This window comes from Nicotiana attenuata, unplaced genomic scaffold (genome assembly GCF_001879085.1).
Source record: "Nicotiana attenuata strain UT unplaced genomic scaffold, NIATTr2, whole genome shotgun sequence".
NCBI classification, from domain to species: Eukaryota; Viridiplantae; Streptophyta; class Magnoliopsida; order Solanales; family Solanaceae; genus Nicotiana; species Nicotiana attenuata.
In genome coordinates this window covers 41099-63898 of record NW_017672584.1, presented here as the reverse complement: position 1 = coordinate 63898, position 22800 = coordinate 41099, and the positions used below count along the sequence as shown (strand labels likewise).

General features: G+C 37.8%; 2 protein-coding genes across 4 annotated transcripts; one reads left to right on the top strand and one right to left on the bottom strand.

The window, feature by feature from the left end:
• Positions 1 to 12: 12 nt before the first annotated feature.
• LOC109213749 lies at positions 13 to 2864 on the top strand. 3 transcript variants are annotated; one of them, XM_019377580.1, is made up of 4 exons: positions 13 to 461; positions 2173 to 2190; positions 2275 to 2472; positions 2567 to 2864. In XM_019377580.1, the coding sequence occupies exons 1-3, from the start codon at positions 104 to 106 to the stop codon at positions 2463 to 2465; spliced, it is 567 nt and encodes a 188-aa protein (XP_019233125.1). In that variant the 5' UTR covers positions 13 to 103; the 3' UTR covers positions 2466 to 2472; positions 2567 to 2864. The 3 variants fall into 3 exon arrangements, with proteins under 3 accessions (XP_019233125.1, XP_019233124.1, XP_019233123.1); XM_019377578.1 differs by having other exon boundaries at positions 14 to 461; positions 2563 to 2864; XM_019377579.1 differs by having other exon boundaries at positions 2275 to 2864.
• A 5428-nt stretch (positions 2865 to 8292) lies between these two features.
• Positions 8293 to 10621, bottom strand: LOC109213747 (probable WRKY transcription factor 53). The gene is made up of 3 exons (XM_019377577.1): positions 9914 to 10621; positions 9347 to 9475; positions 8293 to 9174 (listed from the first exon to the last, which is right to left on the bottom strand). Exons 1-3 carry the CDS (start codon positions 10240 to 10242, stop codon positions 8547 to 8549), a joined length of 1086 nt encoding a protein of 361 aa, XP_019233122.1. The 5' UTR covers positions 10243 to 10621; the 3' UTR covers positions 8293 to 8546.
• Between the last annotated feature and the right edge of the window lie 12179 nt (positions 10622 to 22800).

Genomic DNA, 22800 nt, shown 5'->3' with positions numbered 1-22800 from the left:
CATCCAGCAAGCCCACATTCAACACCTCTCACTCTATCTCCTACTTACGGTTGAGCCTTCATTTCTCCTTTCATGCTACAAAAAAGAAGGTCATTTCTGCAAAATGTTAAACTGCTTACACCCTGTTTGGAAGAACCCCATAACACTAGCTTCCTCTTCTTCTCCATTTTTCCACTGTTTCCAAACATATCCCAATTTGAGAAATTCTACCAAACAACTCAATTACTGTGGTAAAAGTAAAAGACTTGACAGTAAAAGAAGAACAAGAATTGTAAAATGTGGATTTTTACCAGTTGATCCATGGGCACCAAATGTTGATTCACAAAGCATAGCTTCACAGCTTTTTGCTTTTTCACTTTTCCCTTATATTGGTTTTTTGTACTTCATTACCAAATCCAAGACTGCTCCTAAACTTACACTTTTTGGGTTCTATTTCTTGCTTGCTTTTGTAGGGGCCACTAGTGAGTAACATCCTTATTTTGATTTTTAAATGCTGTTTTTCTTGTTATGTTGTTTAGATTATTCATCATAATTTGACTGTTTTTTAGATTGATCAGTAACATCATTTAGGGAAAATGTTGAAATTTACCACCGGAAAAGTTGCCGCCATGTGACCAGGAGGTCATGGGTCCGAGCCGTGGAAACGGCCTCTTGCAAAAATGCACGGTAAGGCTGCCTACAAAAGACCCTTACGGTCCGGACCCCGCGCATAGCGGGAGCTTAGTGCACCGGGCTGCCTTTTTATTCACGCGATGTATGAGAAGGGCCACATCCTTACAGATGTGATGCAGGCAGCCTACCCTAATGGAAGCATTAGTATCTGCTTCTACGGCTCGAACCCGTGACGGATACCACCTTACCATTGCTCTAAGGCTCCCCTTCGAATTTACCACTAAATATCTTATTTTACCCTCAGTTATATTTTGGGGTCATTAAGCAGATAGAGAATAGTTGGATATGTTAATTGATATTTTATTGATCATGAATCACTGTGAGACAGTTTAAAATCTGCTGCTCTTAACAGTTGTAGTTACTGCTCTCTAGCCAATCAAAGGAGCTGGCGATGGAGGGACGAAATGTTAATCATAATGTGTAATTTGGTTAATGTGGCAGCACAGAAGAAAGTAACTAGCTGTCAAATTGAAGGGGAAGTTCTATAGAGCAATAATGATTTTCCCTTCTGTTAGGATTTAGGAATAACTGTATTAATAGGATGATAGAGGTATTGGAGACATATCAGCTCTTAGGTTGAGTTGTTATGGAATAGTTTTTGTCGAAAACTGGTTTTTGTAAGGCTTAGCCTAAACGCACGTAATGAGAGAGTTTAATAATAAAGTAAAGGAAATCGGCATGCTCTTCTCTCTTTGCTCTATTGAACTATGGAAATCACTTTATAGTAGTCACCACAACTTATGACTTCGCCAATGGGGCAAATGAAGGCTAACCCGTTCTGGTTGTTATGACTGGCAAGAATCGGTAGGTTCTTTCATTGCGCTTTGATCCTACTTACAAAGACTATACTTTGTATAAGTTATGATCCAAGAGAGTTACTTACCTGAATCTTGTTCTTACTTCAATTTGCCATATTCAACCAGAAAGCTTGTGTCTTTACAATATCTCAAGGGAGAAAAGCTTTCACGTAGTAGTATAAAAGTTATAATTCTAACCATTGTTTCATCTCTTATTTCTTCTTGTATGTTACTTTCAAAGAATATTCTTTACGTGCACATAGGATGGTTCGGAGTTATAAAGGCTTCAAGCATGAATGCAGATTCCTTTTCTGGCTTTCCAGTAGATATGTCTGGATTTGATTTGTTTACTAGGTTCAAATCCGACGAGAACAATCATTGAAATGCTTTCCCTGGGTAGGTAGTTGGTTTATTTGCTTGAACAGTTCGTCGTTAATGACTGGTTTTATGCATTACAGAACGCTTTAACTATAGTTGGAAAATCTTTCATCACTATCCTCTTTTTATTGCTTCTATTGCATTGCCATCAATAGATGGAAAGTAGTGTGTAAATTTTGTCCCTCATATTTTTCTGCTGATGTCTTTACATATGTACTTCGTAATCTTCTTCAAAAGTTTACCTCTCTATACTGGCAATATTATTTTAACTTCATTTTATTTGTTCTGATCTTGTGGTTCCTTCTCTTTCACCTTGTTCGTGCAGTTCCTGCAGGAATTTATGGTAACTTCCTCTCTCAGTAAACAATCTATTAATTGTACTAATCAAACTTAAATTTGTGATTCTAATTGATATGCTTTGTGACAGCGAAAGTGCATTATGGAACTTCTCTATCGAACGTGGACTGGTTGCACGGAGGAGCTGAGTCACTGCTCACTTTAACCAACTTATTCATTGTGTTGGGTCTAAGAGAAGCTATTAGAAAAGCCGGGAATTCTGAAGAAGGCAAAACCAATGATGTCTCTAGAATCAAAGAGGAAAAGAAGTCATCTTTCTAGTTGACATGTACATATCATCCTTTGTTGTTTGTATGCATCAGTATATATCATTGGTTCAAAGAAAAATGTCTGTTTTTTCTTTGCCCATCTGTTTTAGGTAGGTAGTTGCTGTTATTGATGTGCTGGCTCGGACCCTCCTGTCAAGATTGTATCTTACCACAAGCATAGTTGCAAGGATCCCATCTTGATGCATCAACAGAAAGATTGCATAAAATCGACGGCATGACGCAGACATTGAAGACCTCAGATAATCACCATCTTCTCTGGTTCTCGTGTTTTTGGTGATGGTTCTAGTCATTCTTAAACTATTGTATTTTTCTTATTTAATCTGTTGGAATTTATGGTTTGGTTTTCTTGATGACCTGTTGAAATACAATGCTCCGACAAATTTCATGTGAATGGTGTGCTCCAGTTGAAAGGCTAAAATAATACTCCTTCCATCCCAGTTTACGTGACACTGTTTGACTGGTCACGGAGTTTAAGAAAGAAAAGAAGACTTTTGAAACTTTTGGTCTAAAACGAGCCATAGATATTTGTGTGGGGGTAAATTGGACATTATAAGTAAAACTATTACTCCTTTCGTCCCAATTTATGTGACACTCCTTCATTTTTAGTTTAAGGATTGTGAATTTGCTATTAAGCCCATATCCTGTCCTCTTCTTTTTTCGTAACTCATCTTAGTTGTTGGGTTCGTGTAAATCTACGGTTGAATTGGATCTCAACCCTAGATCTAAGAATGGAGGAAAGAGAGAAATGGAGAAGAAAGGAGAGAGCTTCGATATTATCTGAGAAGAAGAAGAAATGAGTTCGTTGATTACACTGTACAATAACCGCCTCTACTTATATGTCTAACTAATCACATTAATGACCCACTTAGCTAATTAACTGATAAGGTATTTACAATAATGCCACTACTAACTAAGTAACTCCTATTTCCACGCTCCCCCTCAAGCTGGCGGGTACAAAAACATTAAGTACTCCCAGCTTGCCAGGCAATGATTCATGTTGCATCCTGGTGAGTCCCTTTGTCAATATATCTGCTAATTGATCCTTCGAAGCCACATGTTGTGTCTTGATCAGTCCCATTTGTATTTTCTCCCTGATGAAATGACAATCTATTTCAATATGTTTAGTCCTCTCATGATATACCGGATTGGCAGCTATTTGCAAAGCTGCCTTGTTATCACAGTATAGTTCAACTGGCAGTATCACATCTGCTCCCAATTCTTTTAACAATCCAATCAGCCAAACAGCTTCAGAAACAACACTGGCCATACTCCTGTACTCAGCTTCTGCTGAGCTTTTCGACACTGTGTTTTGTTTCTTGGACTTCCAAGAAATCAGTGATTCACCATACTTGATCAAAAATCCTGACACTGTTCTTCTTGTGTTAGGACATGATGCCCAATCTGCATCACAAAACACAGAGATCTTATTTGATTTCTCACTGCTGAACAATACTCCTAGCTCTGGTTCCCTCTTTATGTACCTAGCAACCCTCATAGCTGCATTCCAATGAGATCTTTTTGGTTGTTGAAGAAACTGGCTGAGTGTTTGGACTGTATATGCTATATCAGGTCTTGTTAGTGTCAAATACAACAACTTTCCTATTAGTCATTGATACTGCCCCTTGTCTTCAAGTAGATTATCAACTTTGTTGCATGTCAACTTATCATATTCTGGTACAGTAAGTTTCACATTGACTTCAAGAGGTGTCCAAGCTGGTTTAGCATCTCCAAGCCCCAATTCTGATATAATTTCCAAGGCATATTTTCTTTGATTGACCAAAATGCCTTTACTTGATCTGCTAAATTCCATTCCCAGGAAGAACTTTAGCTCTCCTAGGTCTTTAATCTTGAATGCTTTGTGCAAGGAGTCCTTTGTTGTCTGTATCAACTGCTGATTATTTCCAGCAATCAGCATATCATCGACATAAATAAGAATAACCACTATATCACCTTGATGTTGCTTAATGAATAAAGAATGATCAAGACTGCTTTGTTTGAAACCTGACTTTAATAGGGCTTCTGTTAATTTCAGATTCCATTGTCTGCTGGCTTGCTTCAATCCATACAGGGATTTAACAAGTCTGCAAACTAATTGAGATTTGCCAACTGTCTCCCCCTGACTTGAAAATCCTTGTGGCAGCTCCATATAAACTTCATCATCTAATCTCCCTGCAAAAAAGCATTGTATACATCCATTTGTTGAATATGCCAGCTTTGCATAGTAGCTAGTGAGAGCACAGTTCTAACAGTAGCAATCTTGACTACAGGGGAAAATGTTTCATTATAGTCAAGTCCTTCCTTTTGACTATAACCTTTGGCTACTAGTCGAGCTTTAAATCTTTCAATATCTCCATCTGCTTTAAGCTTGACTTTGTATACCCACCGACATCCAATGGGGGTCTTCCCTGGTGGCAAAGAGACCAACTCCCAGGTGTTGTTAGCTTGTAGTGCTGCTATCTCTGTCTGCATTGCCTCTATCCATCGAGCATCTTTACAGGCCTCATAAAAGGATGTAGGCTCAGATATTGCTGAAAAAACCCCTAAGTGAGAAGATGATATATGATCATATGTGAGATAATTGGCCATAGAATGAGGTTTCTTAGCTGGCAGAGGCACTACATAGTTTGTCAACCACAATGGTTGTTTAGTCACTCGTCCAGATCTCCTTAAAGGTGTTGAAGTATCTGATGAGTAGATAGTGGGTTCTTCAAAGACTTTATCCTCATTGACTTGTGTGGAAGAACCAGGTAAATCACTATGTGGTGCTTGATTGTCCACAGAGGAAGCATTGGGCAGATTTGTATCAATGGTCAGGAGATGAGATGGTACATTTCCTTCTTGCAAATCATTATCTATAGAGGCTTGAGGCTGCAATGTTTCTGCTACAGAAGTAGGCATGTTAGGATCAATATCTGCAAACAAAAAAGGATTGTTAGAGAAACCACCTTCCTGACAGGAAGTTGGTAAAACATGCCCCTCGATATCCTTGAAAGGAAACACTCCTTCTTTGAAAACAACATCCCGATTGATAAAGAACTCCCTTTTCTCCAAGTTGTATAAAAGGTATCCTTTGGTGACATTAGAATACCCCATCATCACTGCTTTAACTGCCCTGGGACTGAATTTATCTTGTCTAGGCAAAACACTAGCAAAGCATAAGCATCCTAAAGTTCTCAAATGTAGCATACTTGGCCTTTTTCCATGAAACAACTCATAAGGTGATTTTCCCTGTAAAACAATTGAAGGTAATCTGTTGATAATATACACTGTTGATAATATACACAACTGCCAAGAATGTGCCCCTGAAACCTAATAGCCCTTGCCACTTCAAGAATGTGTCTATGCTTCCTCTCAGCTATTCCATTTTGTTGAGGAGTGTAGACACATGTTTTTTGATGTACTATACCTAGTTCTCTCAACAGGCTAGTGAAGTTATGATTTACAAACTCAGTCCCATTGTCTGACCTTACTGTTTTTACCATAGTGCTGAACTGAGTGTGCACCATTTTAAAGAAATTTTTTAATACAATGAACACATCACTCTTGAATTTCAGCAGAAAAATCCAAGTCACACGAGAATAGTCATCCACTATTGTTAGAAAGTACTTACCATCAACAGTAGAAGTGTTGTAAGGTCCCCAAACACCCAAATGTAATAGTTGAAAAATTTCAGTACTCTTACTGTCACTAGAATGAAAAGGTAGTCTTGTGTGTTTAGCTAAAGGACAAACATCACATTTATCTATTACATCTCTACAATTTTCAATAGGCAATCCAAGAATCTCTCTCATAGCTCCTCCAGAAGCATGTGCTAGCCTTCTGTGCCACAAGAAATCATCAAGTCCTTTCTCCTGTGCACTTAGCCCTCTACTCACCTTTTCTCGTTCATCAGCAGGTAAGAAAAGATACAATCCATCTTTCTCTTTACCAATCCCCTTGATCCTCCCACTTAAGAGGTCCTGGAACAGGCAAAAATGAGGAAAGAGTGTAACTGAGCAATGAAGGTCTCTAGTTATCTTAGAGACTGACATAAGGTTGTACTGAAAATCAGGCACAAACAACACATTCTTCACTATTTGTCCCTTAGAAATTATGCAATCACCTATGTGTGATACCATATTTACTTGACCATTAGGCATGTGTACCTTCCTACAACTCCAGGAATCAAGCTTTTTAATATTCTGTAGCATACTTAAATCTGATATCATATGGTTAGTTGCTCCGGTGTCTATTATCCATTCCTTTCTAACTGTGTTGGCCATAAAAGATTGCATCATACCTGCCATGTTAGCCATCGTGTTTTGTGGAACATCTTTGTTCAGTCATGTGTCCCTTGTCTGTTGCTTCAATCCTTCCTCCACTTGACCCTGCAACATTAGGATTACAATTCTCAGCACTTATATTGTAAGCAGTATTAGCACTTGCAGCATTGGCTCCTGATCCTCTTTTCTTGTACTTAAAATCAGTAGGGTATCCTACTATTTTGTAGCATGTCTCCTTTGTGTGTCCCTTCATTTTGCAGAAATTACAATGCAAATTCCAATTCTTCCTAGGTCTATGATTCTGTCCCTGAAAGTTTCCTTGAAAACTTCCTCCTTTTGTAGTCATGAAAGCTGTGACTTCTGAATTCTCATTCATCATAGACACATTAGAGACAGCTCTCTGGCTTTCTCTCTCAATGATCATCGCATATGCTTTGCTCACATTAGGTGTAGGATTTGTCATAAGAATCTGAATTCGCGCTTGTTCATAATTCTCATTAAGCCCCATTAAAAATTGCATTAGCTTCTGTCTATGCAGATGTTCAACAAATTCATTGTCACGACAAGCTGGAATCATACTCTCATATTCATCCCAAAGCTCCTTGAGCTTAGTAAAATATGTCGACACACTATCAGTTCCTTGATATAAAGTTGCAATCTCTTTGTGCAATTGATAAATCCTAGATGCGTTGACTTTATCAAAACGCTCCTTTAAATCTTCCCAGACTCGACATGCGTCCTTAGCATATACTACTTCTGTTACTAACTCCTTCGACACAGAACTCATAATCCATCCCAATACTATTGCATTACATCTGTCCCATTGATGACCTAGATTCTCTCCGACATCTCCTCTCTTCAGTGTACCGTCAATTAACCCTAACTTGTTCTTACCTAACAGTTGGATTCTCATTGCACGGATCCAAATCGAGTAATTGTCTGATCCGGTCAGCTGAATTGACACAATCGGAGCTCCTGTTGTGTCTGAGGGATGCAAATACAGCGCATGGTTGTGATCGAGGACTGTGTTCGCCATTGTTGAAGAAGAAACAGAGAAAGCAGAGATTCTTCTCAATCGATAAATTCAGTCATTGGATCTGCAATTTCAGCCCACAATCGTGGCTTAATCGCTCTGATACCATGTAAATCTACGGTTGAATTGGATCTCAACCCTAGATCTAAGAATGGAGGAAAGAGAGGAATGGAGAAGAAAGGAGAGAGCTTCGATATTATATGAGAAGAAGAAGAAATGAGTTCGTTGATTGCACTGTACAATAACTGCCTCTACTTATATGTCTAACTAATCACATTAATGACCCACTTAGCTAATTAACTGATAAGGTATTTACAATAATGCCACTACTAACTAAGTAACTCCTATTTCCACAGAAATTAAATACTTACATGTATTAATAAATTTTCTTATACAAATACAAGGTCTAAGTAAAAGCTACTAAATACGTTCCCCAATTGTTCTCGGTCTACTTATGATAGTAAGCAAAGATGAATCCAACTTAGCTTTCTGTAGTTTGATAGATTCATGAATGTTCAATAGCCTTCTGAAAGAATATGCTTGAATTTCACTCAGCAGCTTGATGTCAGATTACAGGAAGTTCAGTCCTTGAAATACAGTAGACTAATGACACAAACAATAGCTAGTTTCTATTCAATGCCTAGTTTTGTTGCTAAGTTTTACAAAGCATGTCTATACTAAACACTAAAGGAGGGATCATCGACTTGTTCAAAGTATTCTGGTGATCACATCCACACTGTTCATATTTATTGTTCTTTTCAAGTGCATTAGCTTGTGTTCATGAGAAAAATCTGGGGTTATCGAATGGAAAATTTGGATCCAGCTCGAAATGGTCTAGTGAAAACTCGCCGCCCACAATTGGAGAACTTGTTGAGGAAGTGTTGGCTGAGAATATATCAGTGAGGTCTGATTCTGAACGGTGCACGTTATGAACCATTCCAAAGCCATTCATCTGACAGCTGCTCGAGATTGAGAAGTAGTTTGATTCAGGGGTTGTAGGAGAGACAAAAGACGGTGAATAGCCGCCACCTATCATCAGATTTTCATCAACATGGGAAATCTGGAAATGTCGATTTTCGTCTGTCAAACCAGAGAATGTTGGAGGAAAGGAGAAAGAACATGCTGCTGTAGTCTCATTCTTGTCCAAATCATTAGTATCGACTCTCAGGTTTGCTCTCAAGTTCATCAGTATTTCATTTGAATATTGCCCTGTTTGATAGTTGGCTTGTTTCTTGAATTCCTGGTTTTCTGGTGATTTCGGTTGTAGTGCAGAATTACTAGCTTGGTGACAAGTATGAGAGCCTTTGTATGTGATCTCAAATACAGTAGGATCATCATCTGACCTTTGCACTTGTTTCGTCGTCCAACAATTTTGCATGTGACGATATGTGCATCTGTAGTAACTTCTGCAAAACACATGTAAACTTGGTATCAGAACATAGGACTCTATTTCCGAGAATTCCTAGAAAAGTATACGGTTGATTTCTTAATTATGTACTCAGAGGAGGATTCGAGATTTAAACTCTATGAATTTGGTGCATTTTTTATTTAGAACTTGAGAAGAAATTGACTTATTACCTAGGATATTTAGCACCAAGAATGTCTTTCTGACCATACTTTCTCCAGCTATATCCATCATCAGTAGGACCTTCAAATCCAGTCTCTGCACTGACTTTGACTTGTTCAGTCCATGTAGGCTGTGATTTTCTGCAACATATATCAAGAACCAGGTTAAGTTTGACCTATTCGCCGTTTAATTTTATATGACAGTATTTGACTGGACACGGATTTTTAAAAAGAAAGAAACTTTTGAGCACATATCAAAAGTACCCTTAAAACTTGTTAATTTAAACATGTCTTGACATTTCCAGGGGCAGAGCTAGCCTTTGCGGTTGCGGGTTCGGCCAAACTCAATAGCTTTGGTTCATACTATATATTTGTTTTATGAAATCCATTGAGTATATAAATTATCAATTTAGAACTTAGTAGCTTAAAAGGACTAGAATTTCAAACCCATCTTGGCTCCGCCGCTGGTCACATTTCTATGGCTATAAGATCATGTTCTTAAGAGAAAAAGTGATGCGTAAAGTTCAAGAGCTTCTAAATATAGAAAAATGTCATTTTTTTGAACGGAATTTGTTGTACCTCTTCTTTGAAACATTTATGAGCTCCTGATGATCTTTGAAACTCCTTTTCTTGTCCTCACTCTTAGGACTTCCATCAACTGAAACCGAAGATTCAATCGCGCCACATGTTGGTGTCACAGGCTGTGGAGATTGAACGGCCGATCCACTGCATTTGAGAATTAACAGAGATTGCTCATAAGAAGAAAGAATCTTCTGCAGAAGCAATTCTTGATGTTCAGAAGTGGAAGCCATTGAGCTCAAGTAAGATCTAAGTTGCTTTGTGTATTCAATACCTTGAGTTAGCTCATTGATTAGTGTATTGTATTCCCAATTGAAAGCACAATCCATTATAAAAGACGGAATTCGAAAAGAAAAAGGGGAGCTATTATGTAGCCTTGAAAAGTGGACGCGGCCCCTAAGTTCCGTAACAACAGCTTAGCTTAGTAGCTTAACTCTTTCTACTGACGTGGCGTGTTGAGTTTCTTAGTAAGTGTACTTGAACTTGAAATATAGAGGGAATTTAGACACGATGTGAACCTACTTATGAGTGGAATGTCAGTGACAACCAAATTACTCGGGAAAACGAGCACAATCTTGGGATATGAAAAATAACTTGTCTTTTTTGCGCGATTTAGAAACTTATTTATGAAATTTGATGGAGAAGTTGGGTGCATGAGATGGTGGATTTTATAGGAGATGAGTAATGAAAACAAGAAGATAGAAACATTTGAATTTAAAAGGGAAAGATTTATAGTGTAAATAATGAGAAGTGAACAAAAAAGGCATGTGGAGAAAAAGGGAGAGTTGACTGCTAAAAACGAGTTTTTCTACGTGGAATGGTCATTGGTCAAATAAGAAAGTCCAAATGTTGAGTGCTGACCAATTCAAACCAACAGTACATATTAGCTCTCCTCCACTTATCTCAAACGAGTATGCTATACTTATGGATACGAGAGCTAAAATTTTCGCTAACGGGAATAAAAGTATGGAAAAGGGTCAAAAATGCCCTTAATGTATTAGAAATGGTTTAAATTTATCCTCCTTCCACCTATTGATCTAAAAATACCCCCAACATTTATTTTCGGATTAAAAATGCCCCTCATTTTAACGGAAGTATGAGATGGCATATGTGGGGCTTTTAATTAAATAGGTGGCATTGATTTATTGGTCCGCGTGGATATTAGACCCATCCATAATTAACCCGACCCATGTGAAGTAAATCCAAAATCCGAACCCCTTTCTCCTTACCGGAAATTGGCGACTGGTAATTTTCTGACGAACAGTAATTGGGTGCAAGTTTGGGATGAAGAAGAAAATGGGAAAACAAACAATACTTGAAAGTCACGAAAATGGGTAAGTATTCACCATTGACAGCCATGTTACCTTCGTGAAACTCAATTAACAGAGAAAGAAAATCACCAGCAGTGCACGTTTTCCTCAATAGTCCATGAACCTGAATTCCTAGCTCAACAAGACCAACTTTTGAATACGCTTTCAAAACTATAAATGACAAATACTCATCTACAGAAAACTTCAAAAGTATCACATGGGTCATTTCCCTTTGAAATTTTCTTCATTATTAAAATGAGGGGCATTTTGAATCCGAAAATAAACGTTGGGGGTATTTTTAGACCAATAGGTGGAAGGAGGGCAAATTTAAACCATTTCTAATATGTTTGGGGCATTTTTGACCCTTTTCCGATAAAAGTATAAAGTAAATATTCGAAGAAATCTATTTACATTTTTTTGTAAATTCTTAATATTTCTATAAGAAATCTTAAAGTAATTAAATACACACACACACACACACACACACATATATATATATATATATATATATATATATATATATATATATATATATATATAAGATTCAGTTTTAACTATCTAGGTATTTTTTATACAGTAATACCTTAATATCACCAAAATTTTAGTTATATAACAACATAAAAATGGATTAATCGAGCTAGTAAATTTTCGATACCAGTTAGTGTGTGCGTGGGTGTGTGTGTGTCTACATATATATTCTCTGAATCGAGGGTCTCCCGGAAACAGCCTCTCTACCCCTCCGGGGTAGAGGTAAGGTCTGCGTACACTCTATCCTTTCCAGACCACACTAGTGGGATTTTATTTAGTTGTTATTGTTGTTGTTGTTGTTGCGTGTAGGTATTTGTATACGTGGAATAAATTCGAATCAAACTTCTCTCTTACGACATTAGCACGATGCATTTCTTGCGTAACGCTGTGATCTAGAAACACAGAAAAGTCCATTATATTGGCTGACCAATTCAAACCTCCCTTTTTGTCTATGATTTGGCCATTGTGACATTAATGATTGAGAAAGTTTGTTTTTTGCTTTCCAAAGAGAAATAAGGCAACAATGGGTAGAAATCAAGCTGAGGAAATGAAACTTCAACATCTCTTGCCACATGCAAAAAAAAAAAATGTTAGAAGACATAAAGGCATTGTCATTCATAGACCTGTCAAAACGGGTCAGCCCAAGCCTCGTGGGCTTTTAAATTTGGTGGGCTAGGACGGGCCGGCCCGCCACATGAATGGGCCTTAAAATGGCCAGCCCAACCCAGCCCTAAGAGGGTCGCGGTTAGGACGGGCCGGTCCTTTAATGTTTTCTTTTAGAAAAAAAATTTCTTTAAATCCTTAAATGTTTTTTCGTGAGATAGTTAATTAATCATGCAAACAACTTCTATTTGCTTAGAACGTACAAAAAGCTTGATATTTGACGAGGAATCTCGTAATTGAAATGCAAATTCTCTATATCTCTAGCTCTTCTTTTTAAAGTTACATGAATATTTTCTTAATGTTTTCTTTCATTTTTTCAGATTCAAGGATTGCTTCAATAAGTTTATGTGCTGAGGTTTTATAATTAAGGATTAACATCATTTGCTAATTTCATCATTATAGTCCATAAAATTTTTAAATTTTTTGAAATTTGCTAGTGGTCAATTTTTTTTGTGTATTTATAATTGATCTTTTCTATACTGAAGAGCAGTTTAAATATTAATAATATATTAAAGCAATCCAAACTTATCATTGACCACTTAAAGTAATATTTTCTTTTGAAAAAAGATTATTATTGGCCACCTAAAACTTTTTGAGTTCGTTATTAATTAAGCAAAAGAAAACCTAATTTTGTCGTATTACATGCATGCCAAAAATCTAAATTCTAGTTGATATAGAAAGGTAAATGAGCAATGTAGGGTTGAGGAATAGGGATTGCAGTTAATAGTTTTTTAGCTTTTACTTTTTCTAAAATATTAAATATTTAACAATTAATTATATTTGAATTTAATTAATTTTTGGCCCACGGGCTGGCCCAGGCCCAGCCTAGGTTAATCCTCAAGGGCCAACGGGCTGACTTGGGCCGAGATTATAAGACTTAGTTTTAAATGGGCTCAAAAAATTATAGCTCAACCCACCCAAGTAGCGAGCTGGGTTGGACTGGCCTCACGGGCCATGCCTATTTTGACGGCTCTAGTTAATTCAGATTGAGACTCTTGACGAAAGGCTAAATTGGCAAAATCATTAGCTATCGAATTAACCACCTCATTAGAGGCGTACTTACGTGTAGTATTGAGGGGTCACTAAACCCCGCAAAGTTCCTCGCATTTTGGCAGGGCCAAAAAACTTATCAGGCCGATTTTCAAATTTTCGTGTGCTATTGTCCATGTCATCTGCATCAATTCGGGATACTGGGTCCGGATCGCCTAAAATTTAAGGGCCATAAAAAATGACAGAAATCATAGTCATGGCTTCAGCATGACCGTTACTTATTTATTTGGCATTATAGGGCCGAAAAACTGGAAGGGGGGCGATTTTCAAATTTTCTTATGCATAGTTCACGCCATCTGCATGAATTCGGGCTATCGAATGCGAATCGCCTATATTTTGCAAGGCCATAAAAAAATGACCTAATGAACAATAGTCAGTACTTCGGCATGACCGTTCTTCTTTTTTGTCATTTTAAGGTCAAAAAACTGAAATTCGCGTTGATTTTCAAATTTTCGTGTGCTATAATCCATGCCAACTTCATGAAGTCGACCTACCGGATTCGAATAACCTAAAATTATGCGGGCCATAAAAATGACCTAATGAACAATAGTCATGACTTCAGCATGACCGTTCCTTTTTTTTTTGGCATTTTAGGGCAAAATATTGGAATTCGGGCTGATTTTCAAATTTTCGTGTGCTATAGTCCACACCAACTGCATGAATTCGGGCTACCATATCCAAATTGCCTAAAATATTATGGGGCCATAAAAATGACCTAATGAACAACAGTCATGGCTTCTGCATGACCGTTCCTCGTTTTTTGGCATTTTAGGGCAAAAAAATTGAAATTTGGGCCAATTTCCAATTTTTTATGTGTGCTATAGTCCACACCATCTGCATGAATTCGGGTTACCGAACCCAAATCGCCTCAAATTTTGCGGGGCCATGAAAAATGACCTAAAGAGCAATAGTCATGGCTTCGGCAAGATCGTTCCTCGTTTTAGGTCATTTTAGGGCCAAACGACTGGAATTCAGGCCGATTTCTAAATTTTCATATGCTATAGTAGTCCATGCCATCTGCATGAATTTAGGCTACCGGATCTGAATCGCCTAAAGTTTTGCGCGTCCATAAAAAATGACCTACTGAACATTAGTCATTATTTCTGCATGATCATTCCTTGTTTTTGGGCATTTTAGGTCCAAACAACTGGAATTCGGGCCGATTACCAAATTTTCGTGTACTCTAGTCCATGCCATCTGCAGGATCCATGCTCAGGATCCAAATCGACTAAAACTTAGCGGGGCCATAAAAAATACCTAATGAACAATAGGCATAGTTTCGGCATATGACCGTTCCTCTTTTTTTGGCATTTTAGGGCTAAAAACTAGAATTCGAGCCGATTTCTAAATTTATATGTGTAATAGTACACGCCATCTGCAAGAATCCGAGCTATCAGATCCGAATCATCCAAAATTTTGCGGGGCCATAAAAAATGACCTAACGAAAGATAATCATGGCTTTAGCATAATTATTCATCTTTTTGGCATTTAGGGCAAAAAATTAAAATTCGGACTCGATTTTTAAATTTTCGTGTAGTATAGTCCATGCCATCTGCATGAATTCGGGCTACAACAACAACAATAGCATACCTAGTATTATCCCACATCGTAGGGTCTGGAGAGGGTAGTGTGTATGCAGACCTTACCCCCCCTACCTTGTGATTGCATGAATCTGAGCTACCAGATCTAAATTGCCTAAATTATGCGGGGCCATAAAAAATGACCTAATGAAGTCATGGCTTCGACACGACCATTCCTTTTTTGAGGCATTTTAGGGCAAATAAAAGGAATTCAGGCCGATTTTCAAATTTGTCATGGGCTATAATAGTTCACACCATTTGCATGAATTCGGGCTACGGGATCCGAATCGAATAAAGTTTTACGGGGCTATAAAATTTAATGAACAATAGCCATGGCTTCGGCATGAGAGTTCCTCATTTTTTGGCATTTTAGGGCTAAAAAATTGAAATTCGGGTTGATTTTCAAATTTTCGTACGCTATAGTCCCCAACATATGAATCCGGACGTCCAAATCCGAATTGCCTAAAATTTTATGGGGCCACAAAAATAACCTAAAGAAAAATAGTCATGGCTTTGGCATGACCGTTCCTCATTTTTTGGCATTTTAGGGCTAAAAAATTAGAATTCGGGTCGATTTCCAAATTTTCCTGCGCTATCGTCTATGCCATCTGCATGAACCGGATCCGAATTGCCTAGATTTTAGTGGGGCCATAACAAATGATCTAATGTACAATAGTCATAGTTTCGGCATAACTGTTCCTCGTTTTTTTTTTGATATTTTAGGGCAAAAAAGCTAGAATTCAAGCCAATTTCTAAATTTTTGTGTGCTAAAGTCCACGACATCTATATGAATCTGGGTTACCGAATTCGAATCGTCTAAAATTTTATGGGGCCATAAAAAATGACCTAATGAACAATAGTCACGGATTAGGCATGACCGTTCCTCGTATTTTGGCATTTTAGGGCCAAAAAACTGGAATTCGGGCAAATTTCTAAATTCTTCGTATGTTATTGTCCACTCCATTTACACGAATCCGGGATATCGGATCCGAATCGCCTAATAATTTATGGGTCCATAAAAAATGACCTAATGAACAATAGTCATGGATTCGGCATGACCGTTCCTCGTTTTTGGCATTTAGGGCCAGGAAACTGGAGTTCGGGCCAATTTCAAAAAATTTGTGTGCTATAGTCCACGCTATCTGTTTGAAACGGGCTACCAAATTCGAATTGCCCATAATTTTGTGGGGCTATCAAAAATAACCTAATGAACAATAGTCATGGCTTCTGCATGACTGTACCTCATTTTTTGGCATTTTTGGGCCAAAATTATGAATTTGAGATGCCATGTGCATGAATTCAGGCTACCGGATCCGAATCACCTAAAAATTTGAAGGGCCATAAAAAATGACCTAATAAAATAGTCAAGGCTTCGGCATGACCATTCCTCATTTTTTGGCATTTAGGGCAAAAAAACTAGAATTCAAGCTAATTTTCAAATTTTCGTGTGCATAGTCCACGCTATCTTCATGAATCTGGGTTACCGAATCCGAATCACCTAAATTTTTGCGGAGCCATCCAAAATGACCTAATAAACAATAGTCATGGCTTTGGCATGATCGTTCCTCAATTTTTGGCATTTTAGGGCCAAAAATTTGAAATTTGGGTCGATTTCTAAATTTTTGTGTACTATAGTCCACGCCATCTACATGAATACGGGATATCGGGTCTGAATCGCCTAAAAATTTTGCGGGGTCATAAAAAATGACCTAATGAACATAGTCATACTTCGGCATGACCGTTTTTCATTATTCAGTATTTTAGGGCCAAAAGACCTAAAACGCAAAAAAAAAAAAAAAAAAAAAAAAAACCGCAGTAACAGTCATGTCAATGCGGTGAATATAATTACTTAGGTTTTTTCTGATTGATCGACAAAATTTTAGGCGATCCGGGACCGGTCGCCCGGCCCCATGCATAGGGCTTGGGCTATAGGACACGAAAATTTGAAAATCGGGTGGAATTCCAGTTTTATGGCCCTAAAATGCCAAAGAACGAGTGTTGATACCCAATTTTTCCCTCATATTATATATATACCTTCAAATAGTGCATATGCATCCTCAAAATTTATTATACACAAATATTTTTTATAACTTTTTGCAATTTTTAAAGGCTTTAAACCAATTTATTTCTGCATTTTATTATATAAATATCCAATAATTATCCTCCAAATTATTTTTATGATGATTTAATCATCTAAACTTGTCATTTATAACAACATGAGGTTTTAAATATTTTTCAGTGCATTTCTTATAATTACATTTGTATTTTAGGGCTAATGACACATTTTGCAATAATAGCCCATATTAATGTATAATTACATTATATATGCAAAAGTTGAATTTTTTTTATTTTTATAATGTTAAGTAATTATCTTTAATCATTTGGTGCATAAAAAATATTTTTTTATTTATTACTTACTTTTATAAATTATTTATTTATTAAATATTGGGTATTTAAGAACTAGCCTAAATTCCTACTCAATTTCGGACCTAATAACCCAGCCCAACTACCCCATACACTGACCCACCCAGGCCCAAAACAAAACCCCTTTATCTTTTTTTTTAACCCAACCGATGATCCATTTACACGACCCGCTCCAGTTTCGTTTTAAAATCCTGGCCGTTGATCTCTAAGATCAACGGCCTACAATTAACCTACCCCTTTTAGTTACCCCCCTCTCACCCAAAACCCTAACCCATTTTCCCTTTTACCTTCCGCCTTCATATGCTCTCTACTCTTTCTTCTTCTCTGAATAAACCCTAGCGTCGTTAACCTATAATTCCCTCCAAATCCGGCCCCAAAACGAAATCCACCATGGATTCTCTTGCCTTATTTACCTCCTCTCACTACTGGTTACTCGTTTATGATGTTACCTAGTTGTTTTCCTAAACATGGCAAGCGGATCTCTTCAATTTCAAACCAAAACTAGTTCAGTTCCTTGACCTTTTCCGTCTGTGTTCGTTCTTGTTCTTTTATGGTATGAATGTCTATAAATCTATATGTATCTTTGAGATTCTTACTCACCCTAAAACTAGGGTTTTCAGATCTCTTTAGATCGATCCAAAATTGGTTCGATTCCCTGATTTTAAGTGTTATTATGTCTATGTTCGTCCTATATTCTACCATGTGACTGGTTTTTGTTATATTCACTTTCCCCAAAACTAGGGTTTGAGACATTTCCCTTTTCCTTACTGGTTCTGATTTTCCTTTTCTGTGTTCGATTACTCTCTTTCCTTGTGTTTCCCTAATTTTTATTTTTAGTATTTGCTTTAAATATTCTGAACGATTGTGTTTTGGTATTTTTGTGTATTTGCCTTAAATATTCTAAACAACTTTTGTGTGTTTCCCTAATTTTTACTTCTAGTATTTGCCTTAAATATTTTGAACAATAATTTTGTGTGTTTCCCTGATTTATTGAATCCCTAATTTGTGCCCTAAATTACCTCTAATTGATTCCAGAATATTTTCTTTCTAACCTACTTGCATCTGAATGATTTGATTCCATGATTATGTGTCAATTTCTACCACTATATAAACCCCTCCCTATTCCCCTTTAAGACAAGATTTGAATCGTTAATATTCACTAAAAAACTAAAGTTACTACTCTTATTCTCTTATATTCTTGTTCTATATTGCTGGCCGATTGGAAGCCAAGGCCAAAAATTCTGGGTTTTGCTACTGTGGACTTTGTTCTTTTTTTTTTTCCGCTTAACTGGTGAGTTATTGAACCCTTTGCAATGCCATTCCTATGTATCTGTAGCTTGCATGTGTTTTCACTTCTGAAGTTCATAGCTTAATGCACCTTCTGGGCTATTATCTTATGCTATTCTGACTGTGTTACTCAATGTTAGGCCTTTCTAGTCTAAATTCCATTACGTTTGCGGTTTGAAACATGCATGGACCTGAGTTAATTAAGTTTTCTTTAAGTTTGCCTAGCCTATGTGTTACTGATGTTTAGAACCTTTGCATTTTAGCCTCTCTTTATGTGTTTGATTTTGGTGGCAATCCTGTCACTTAAACATGCCTTACTTGCATAACTCTTGCAATGACATGCTTTCATCATGTTTGAATTCTGCCACCAGTCAATATGATTCTCACTAACATCTACACTTAATATAATTTTGAACCCCTTCTTTATTATGAGTATGTGTATACCAAACCTGCAAACTTGTTTTATTAATGTGTGATTGCTTATGCACTAGATGTTGTTCTTCTAAATCTTTGCTAAGTCTGCTTTCAAAGCCTAAAGCCTGTCTGATTATTTGCTATGTGTGCTCAACTTGTACTCTTCAGTTCTGTCCCTCAGCTTTTGTCCAGTCTCCCTCATTATCACTTATGTTATTTTGACCTCCCAAGTGTGAGCACTGCTCGGGGTCCAATTGAGACTCTTGTGAATTCTGACACACTAGGACTTGGTCCCCAGTGTATCCCTGAATCTCCTCTGTTAACCTCCCTAGTGTGAGCACTGCCTTGGGTTCTTGAAGCCCTTGGGAACTCTGACACACTGGGTCCAAGGTTCTTTGCCATATTTGTCGTAATTGCTCAAGTTCTGTCCCATTTCATTTGCTGAATAAGCCAATGGGCTTGTGTACATGGTTGTATTTCTGATGGCTACTGGGTTTTGGCTATAAAAACTGTCTTCTGAGCTGCTGTGAACTATGAGAATGAAGGCCTGGCCTGGCCAGGTGTACTTTTGGGCCTGCTGTAGGCTCCCTATAGCTATTCTACTTTGTAATTTATTCTATTCATTCTGGGTCTGTAATAATTCTTGTAATAACATTTTGGGGTATAAGTGAAATTAGGGAAGGGCCTTTATCCTATACTTGCACTGAAATGGGTAGAGATCCTGCTCTAGGTCCATTACCTGGTTAAAATATGCTATTATGTTCAAACATGTTCCGCTATCACGTGTTAGAAATCATGCCTATAGGCATTTTCTCTTTGCTCAAAACGTGATACTTTCCAGTCATTGTAGAAATCCTGCCTATAGGCTCTTTATTTGGATCGAATATGCTCTATTCCTGCTTGTTAGAAATCATGCCTATAGGATCTAAAATCAATTTTAATTATAGAAATCATGCATATAGGATCTAAAAATCAGTTTTAATTATAGAACTCATGCCTATAGGGTCTGAATCAGTTTAATTAATTGTCCTACTCGTTTCTTTAATAGTCTTCAACGATGTGCTAATCATCGTCACTAGAAACTATGCCTATAGGACTCAATTAACCAATTCTAAACATAATCCTGCAATCACCATTATTAGCAGCTGCATGAAATGCCTAGATATCATGCTTATCGATTCAATCTCTTATACATGTAATCAGTAGGCAACCATGTAGGTTTCAGAGATTGTAAACTGCCTGCTTGTTAAAATCCAGAATCACATAGAGATCCTGCCCATAGGTTTCTGCAACTTCAACTTATTAAAATCTGCAACTGTCTTTGTTAATCAGGTTTTGTGTGCTTTTGTTGCTGCGGAGGCCAACTTGAGCCCTTATTTGCTTATAAGTGAAAGTTTAAAGTGTTTTGTATGTCGCCTAGTATTTTTTATTTTTTGAGCAGCCTAAGTTAAGGTCTAGAACCACCCTGAGATAGAGGTCCAAATGCCTTCTGGACTATAGGCATGGGACGGGTAGTGCACGCGTAGGGCACGACTTAGAATTGACTAGTACGCTTTAGGTAAACAACTTAAAGATACTAATTGGGTAGCAGGAGATGATAGTCTGTGTCCGCAGAATAATATGAGTAACACCCCACCTTGAGGGAGTTACGAAATATTATTTATGTTGCACGGGGTGATCCATTAGGCTAAAAAACTTAGGACCCCCCATCTTGTCCTTCATCAATTATCTGTGTTTAATAATAAACTTCCCAAATTCCTTGTTTTTCCTGTACTTGTTCTCCTAGATTAATTCATATAATTGAGTTCGGCCGGGACCCACAGTTGTGGACCTCGAAGAGTTCCTAACACCTTCTCTTCGAGGTAATTTTGAGCCCTTACCCGATCTTTGGTGACGCAAATTAGTTATACAGAGTTATCTGCAAATAGGTGCTCTAACGCACCTTAATCCATTAGATGACGACTCTCTCTTTCAAAACCCTTCCTTAAAAGAGTTGTCACGTGTCAAAACCCGATTTCGCGAGAAAAAGGGGCGCGACAACGAGTAGCGGTCATGGCGAAGGGGTGACTATTGTTCCTTGGGTCGTTTTGATGTTCCATAAAATTTTTAGGTGATCTGGGCCCTGTTGCCCGGGCCCATGCAAAAGGCGTGGGCTATAGCACACAAAAATCTAAGAATCAGGCAGAATTCCAATTTTATGGCCCTAAAACGCCAAAAAATGAGTAACGTTCATGGCGAGGTGGTGACTATTGTTCCTTAGGTCGTTTTTGATGGGACGAGAAAATTTTAGGCGATTGGGGTCCGGTCGTTCAGGCCCATGCAGAGGGCATGGGCTCTAGCACACGATAATTTAGGGATCGAACGTAATTCCAAATTTATGGTCATAAGTCGCAAAAAATGAGTAACGGTTATGCTGGGGTGGTGGCTATTGTTCCTTTGGTAATTTATTATGGTCCGGCTAAATTTAGTCGATGCGGGTCCGATCGTCCGGGCTCATGCAGAAGGAGTGAGCTATAACACACGAAAATTTGGGAATCGGGAAGAATTTCAGTTTTATGGCCCTAAAAAATACCAAAAATGAGTAACGATCATGATGAGGCGGTGACTATTGTTTCTTAGAATATTTTTATGTGACGGCAACATTTAGAGCGATCCGGGTCCGGTCGTCCGGTGTGTCCTATAGCACATGCAAATCTGGAAATAAAATTCTAGATTTATGGCACTAAAATGCCAAAAATGAGTAATGGTCATGGTGAGACAATGACTATTGTTCCTTAAGTCGTTTCTGATTGTCCGACAAAATTTTAGGCGATCCGGGTCTGGTCATCCAGGCCTATGCAAAGAGTGTAGGCTGCACACGAAAATATGGGAATCGGGCAGAATTCCGGTTTTATACCCTAAAACGCTAAAAAAGAGTAATGGTCATGGCAAGGTGGTGACTATTGTTCCTTAGGCCGTTTTTTATGGTTCGGCAAAATTGTAGACGATTCTGGTCCGGTCGCCCTGGCCTATGCAGAAGGCACCAAAATCCGAAAATTGAGCGAAATTCTAATTTTATTGCCCTAATAAGCCAAAAAACGAGTAACGGTCATGGCGAGGCAGTGACTATTGTTTCTTAGATGTTTTTATGGTCCGAAAATTTTTTAGGCGATTCGGGTCCGGCCGCCTGGGCCCGTGCAAAAGACGGGCTATGGCACACGAAAATCTTGGAATTTTGCAGAATTCCAATTGTATGGCCCTAAAATACCAAAAAACGTGTGACGGTCATGGTGGCGAGGTAGTGACTATTGTTCCTTAGGTCATTTTTGAAGGTCCAAAAAATTTTATGGCGATCCGGGTCCTGTCGCTCGGGTCCATGTTGAGGGCGTGGGCTATAGCACACAAAAATTTGGGGATCAGACGAAATTCTAATTTTATGATCCTAAAACGCAAAAAAAAATGATTAACGATTATGGTGAGGCGGTGACTATTGTTCCTAGGTGATTTTTGATGGTTCTGTAAAAATTTTGTCGATCCGGGTTGATGGATATAAATTATTCATATATTTTAATATAAAAATATAATATTTTAGATATAAAACACGACCAATTTTTGTCCTATTCTCACACTTTTCTAACAATTCATGCAGGAA

Coding starts and splice junctions, on each gene's coding strand:
- LOC109213749 (XM_019377580.1), top strand. CDS start 104: ATGTTAAACTGCTTACACCCTGTTTGGAAGAACCCCATAACACTAGCT.
- LOC109213747 (XM_019377577.1), bottom strand. CDS start 10,242: ATGGATTGTGCTTTCAATTGGGAATACAATACACTAATCAATGAGCTA. Junction 9,476..9,913: donor ATAAATGTTTCAAAGAAGAG/GTACAACAAATT, acceptor TATATGTTGCAG/AAAATCACAGCCTACATGGA. Junction 9,175..9,346: donor CTTGGTGCTAAATATCCTAG/GTAATAAGTCAA, acceptor TGTGTTTTGCAG/AAGTTACTACAGATGCACAT.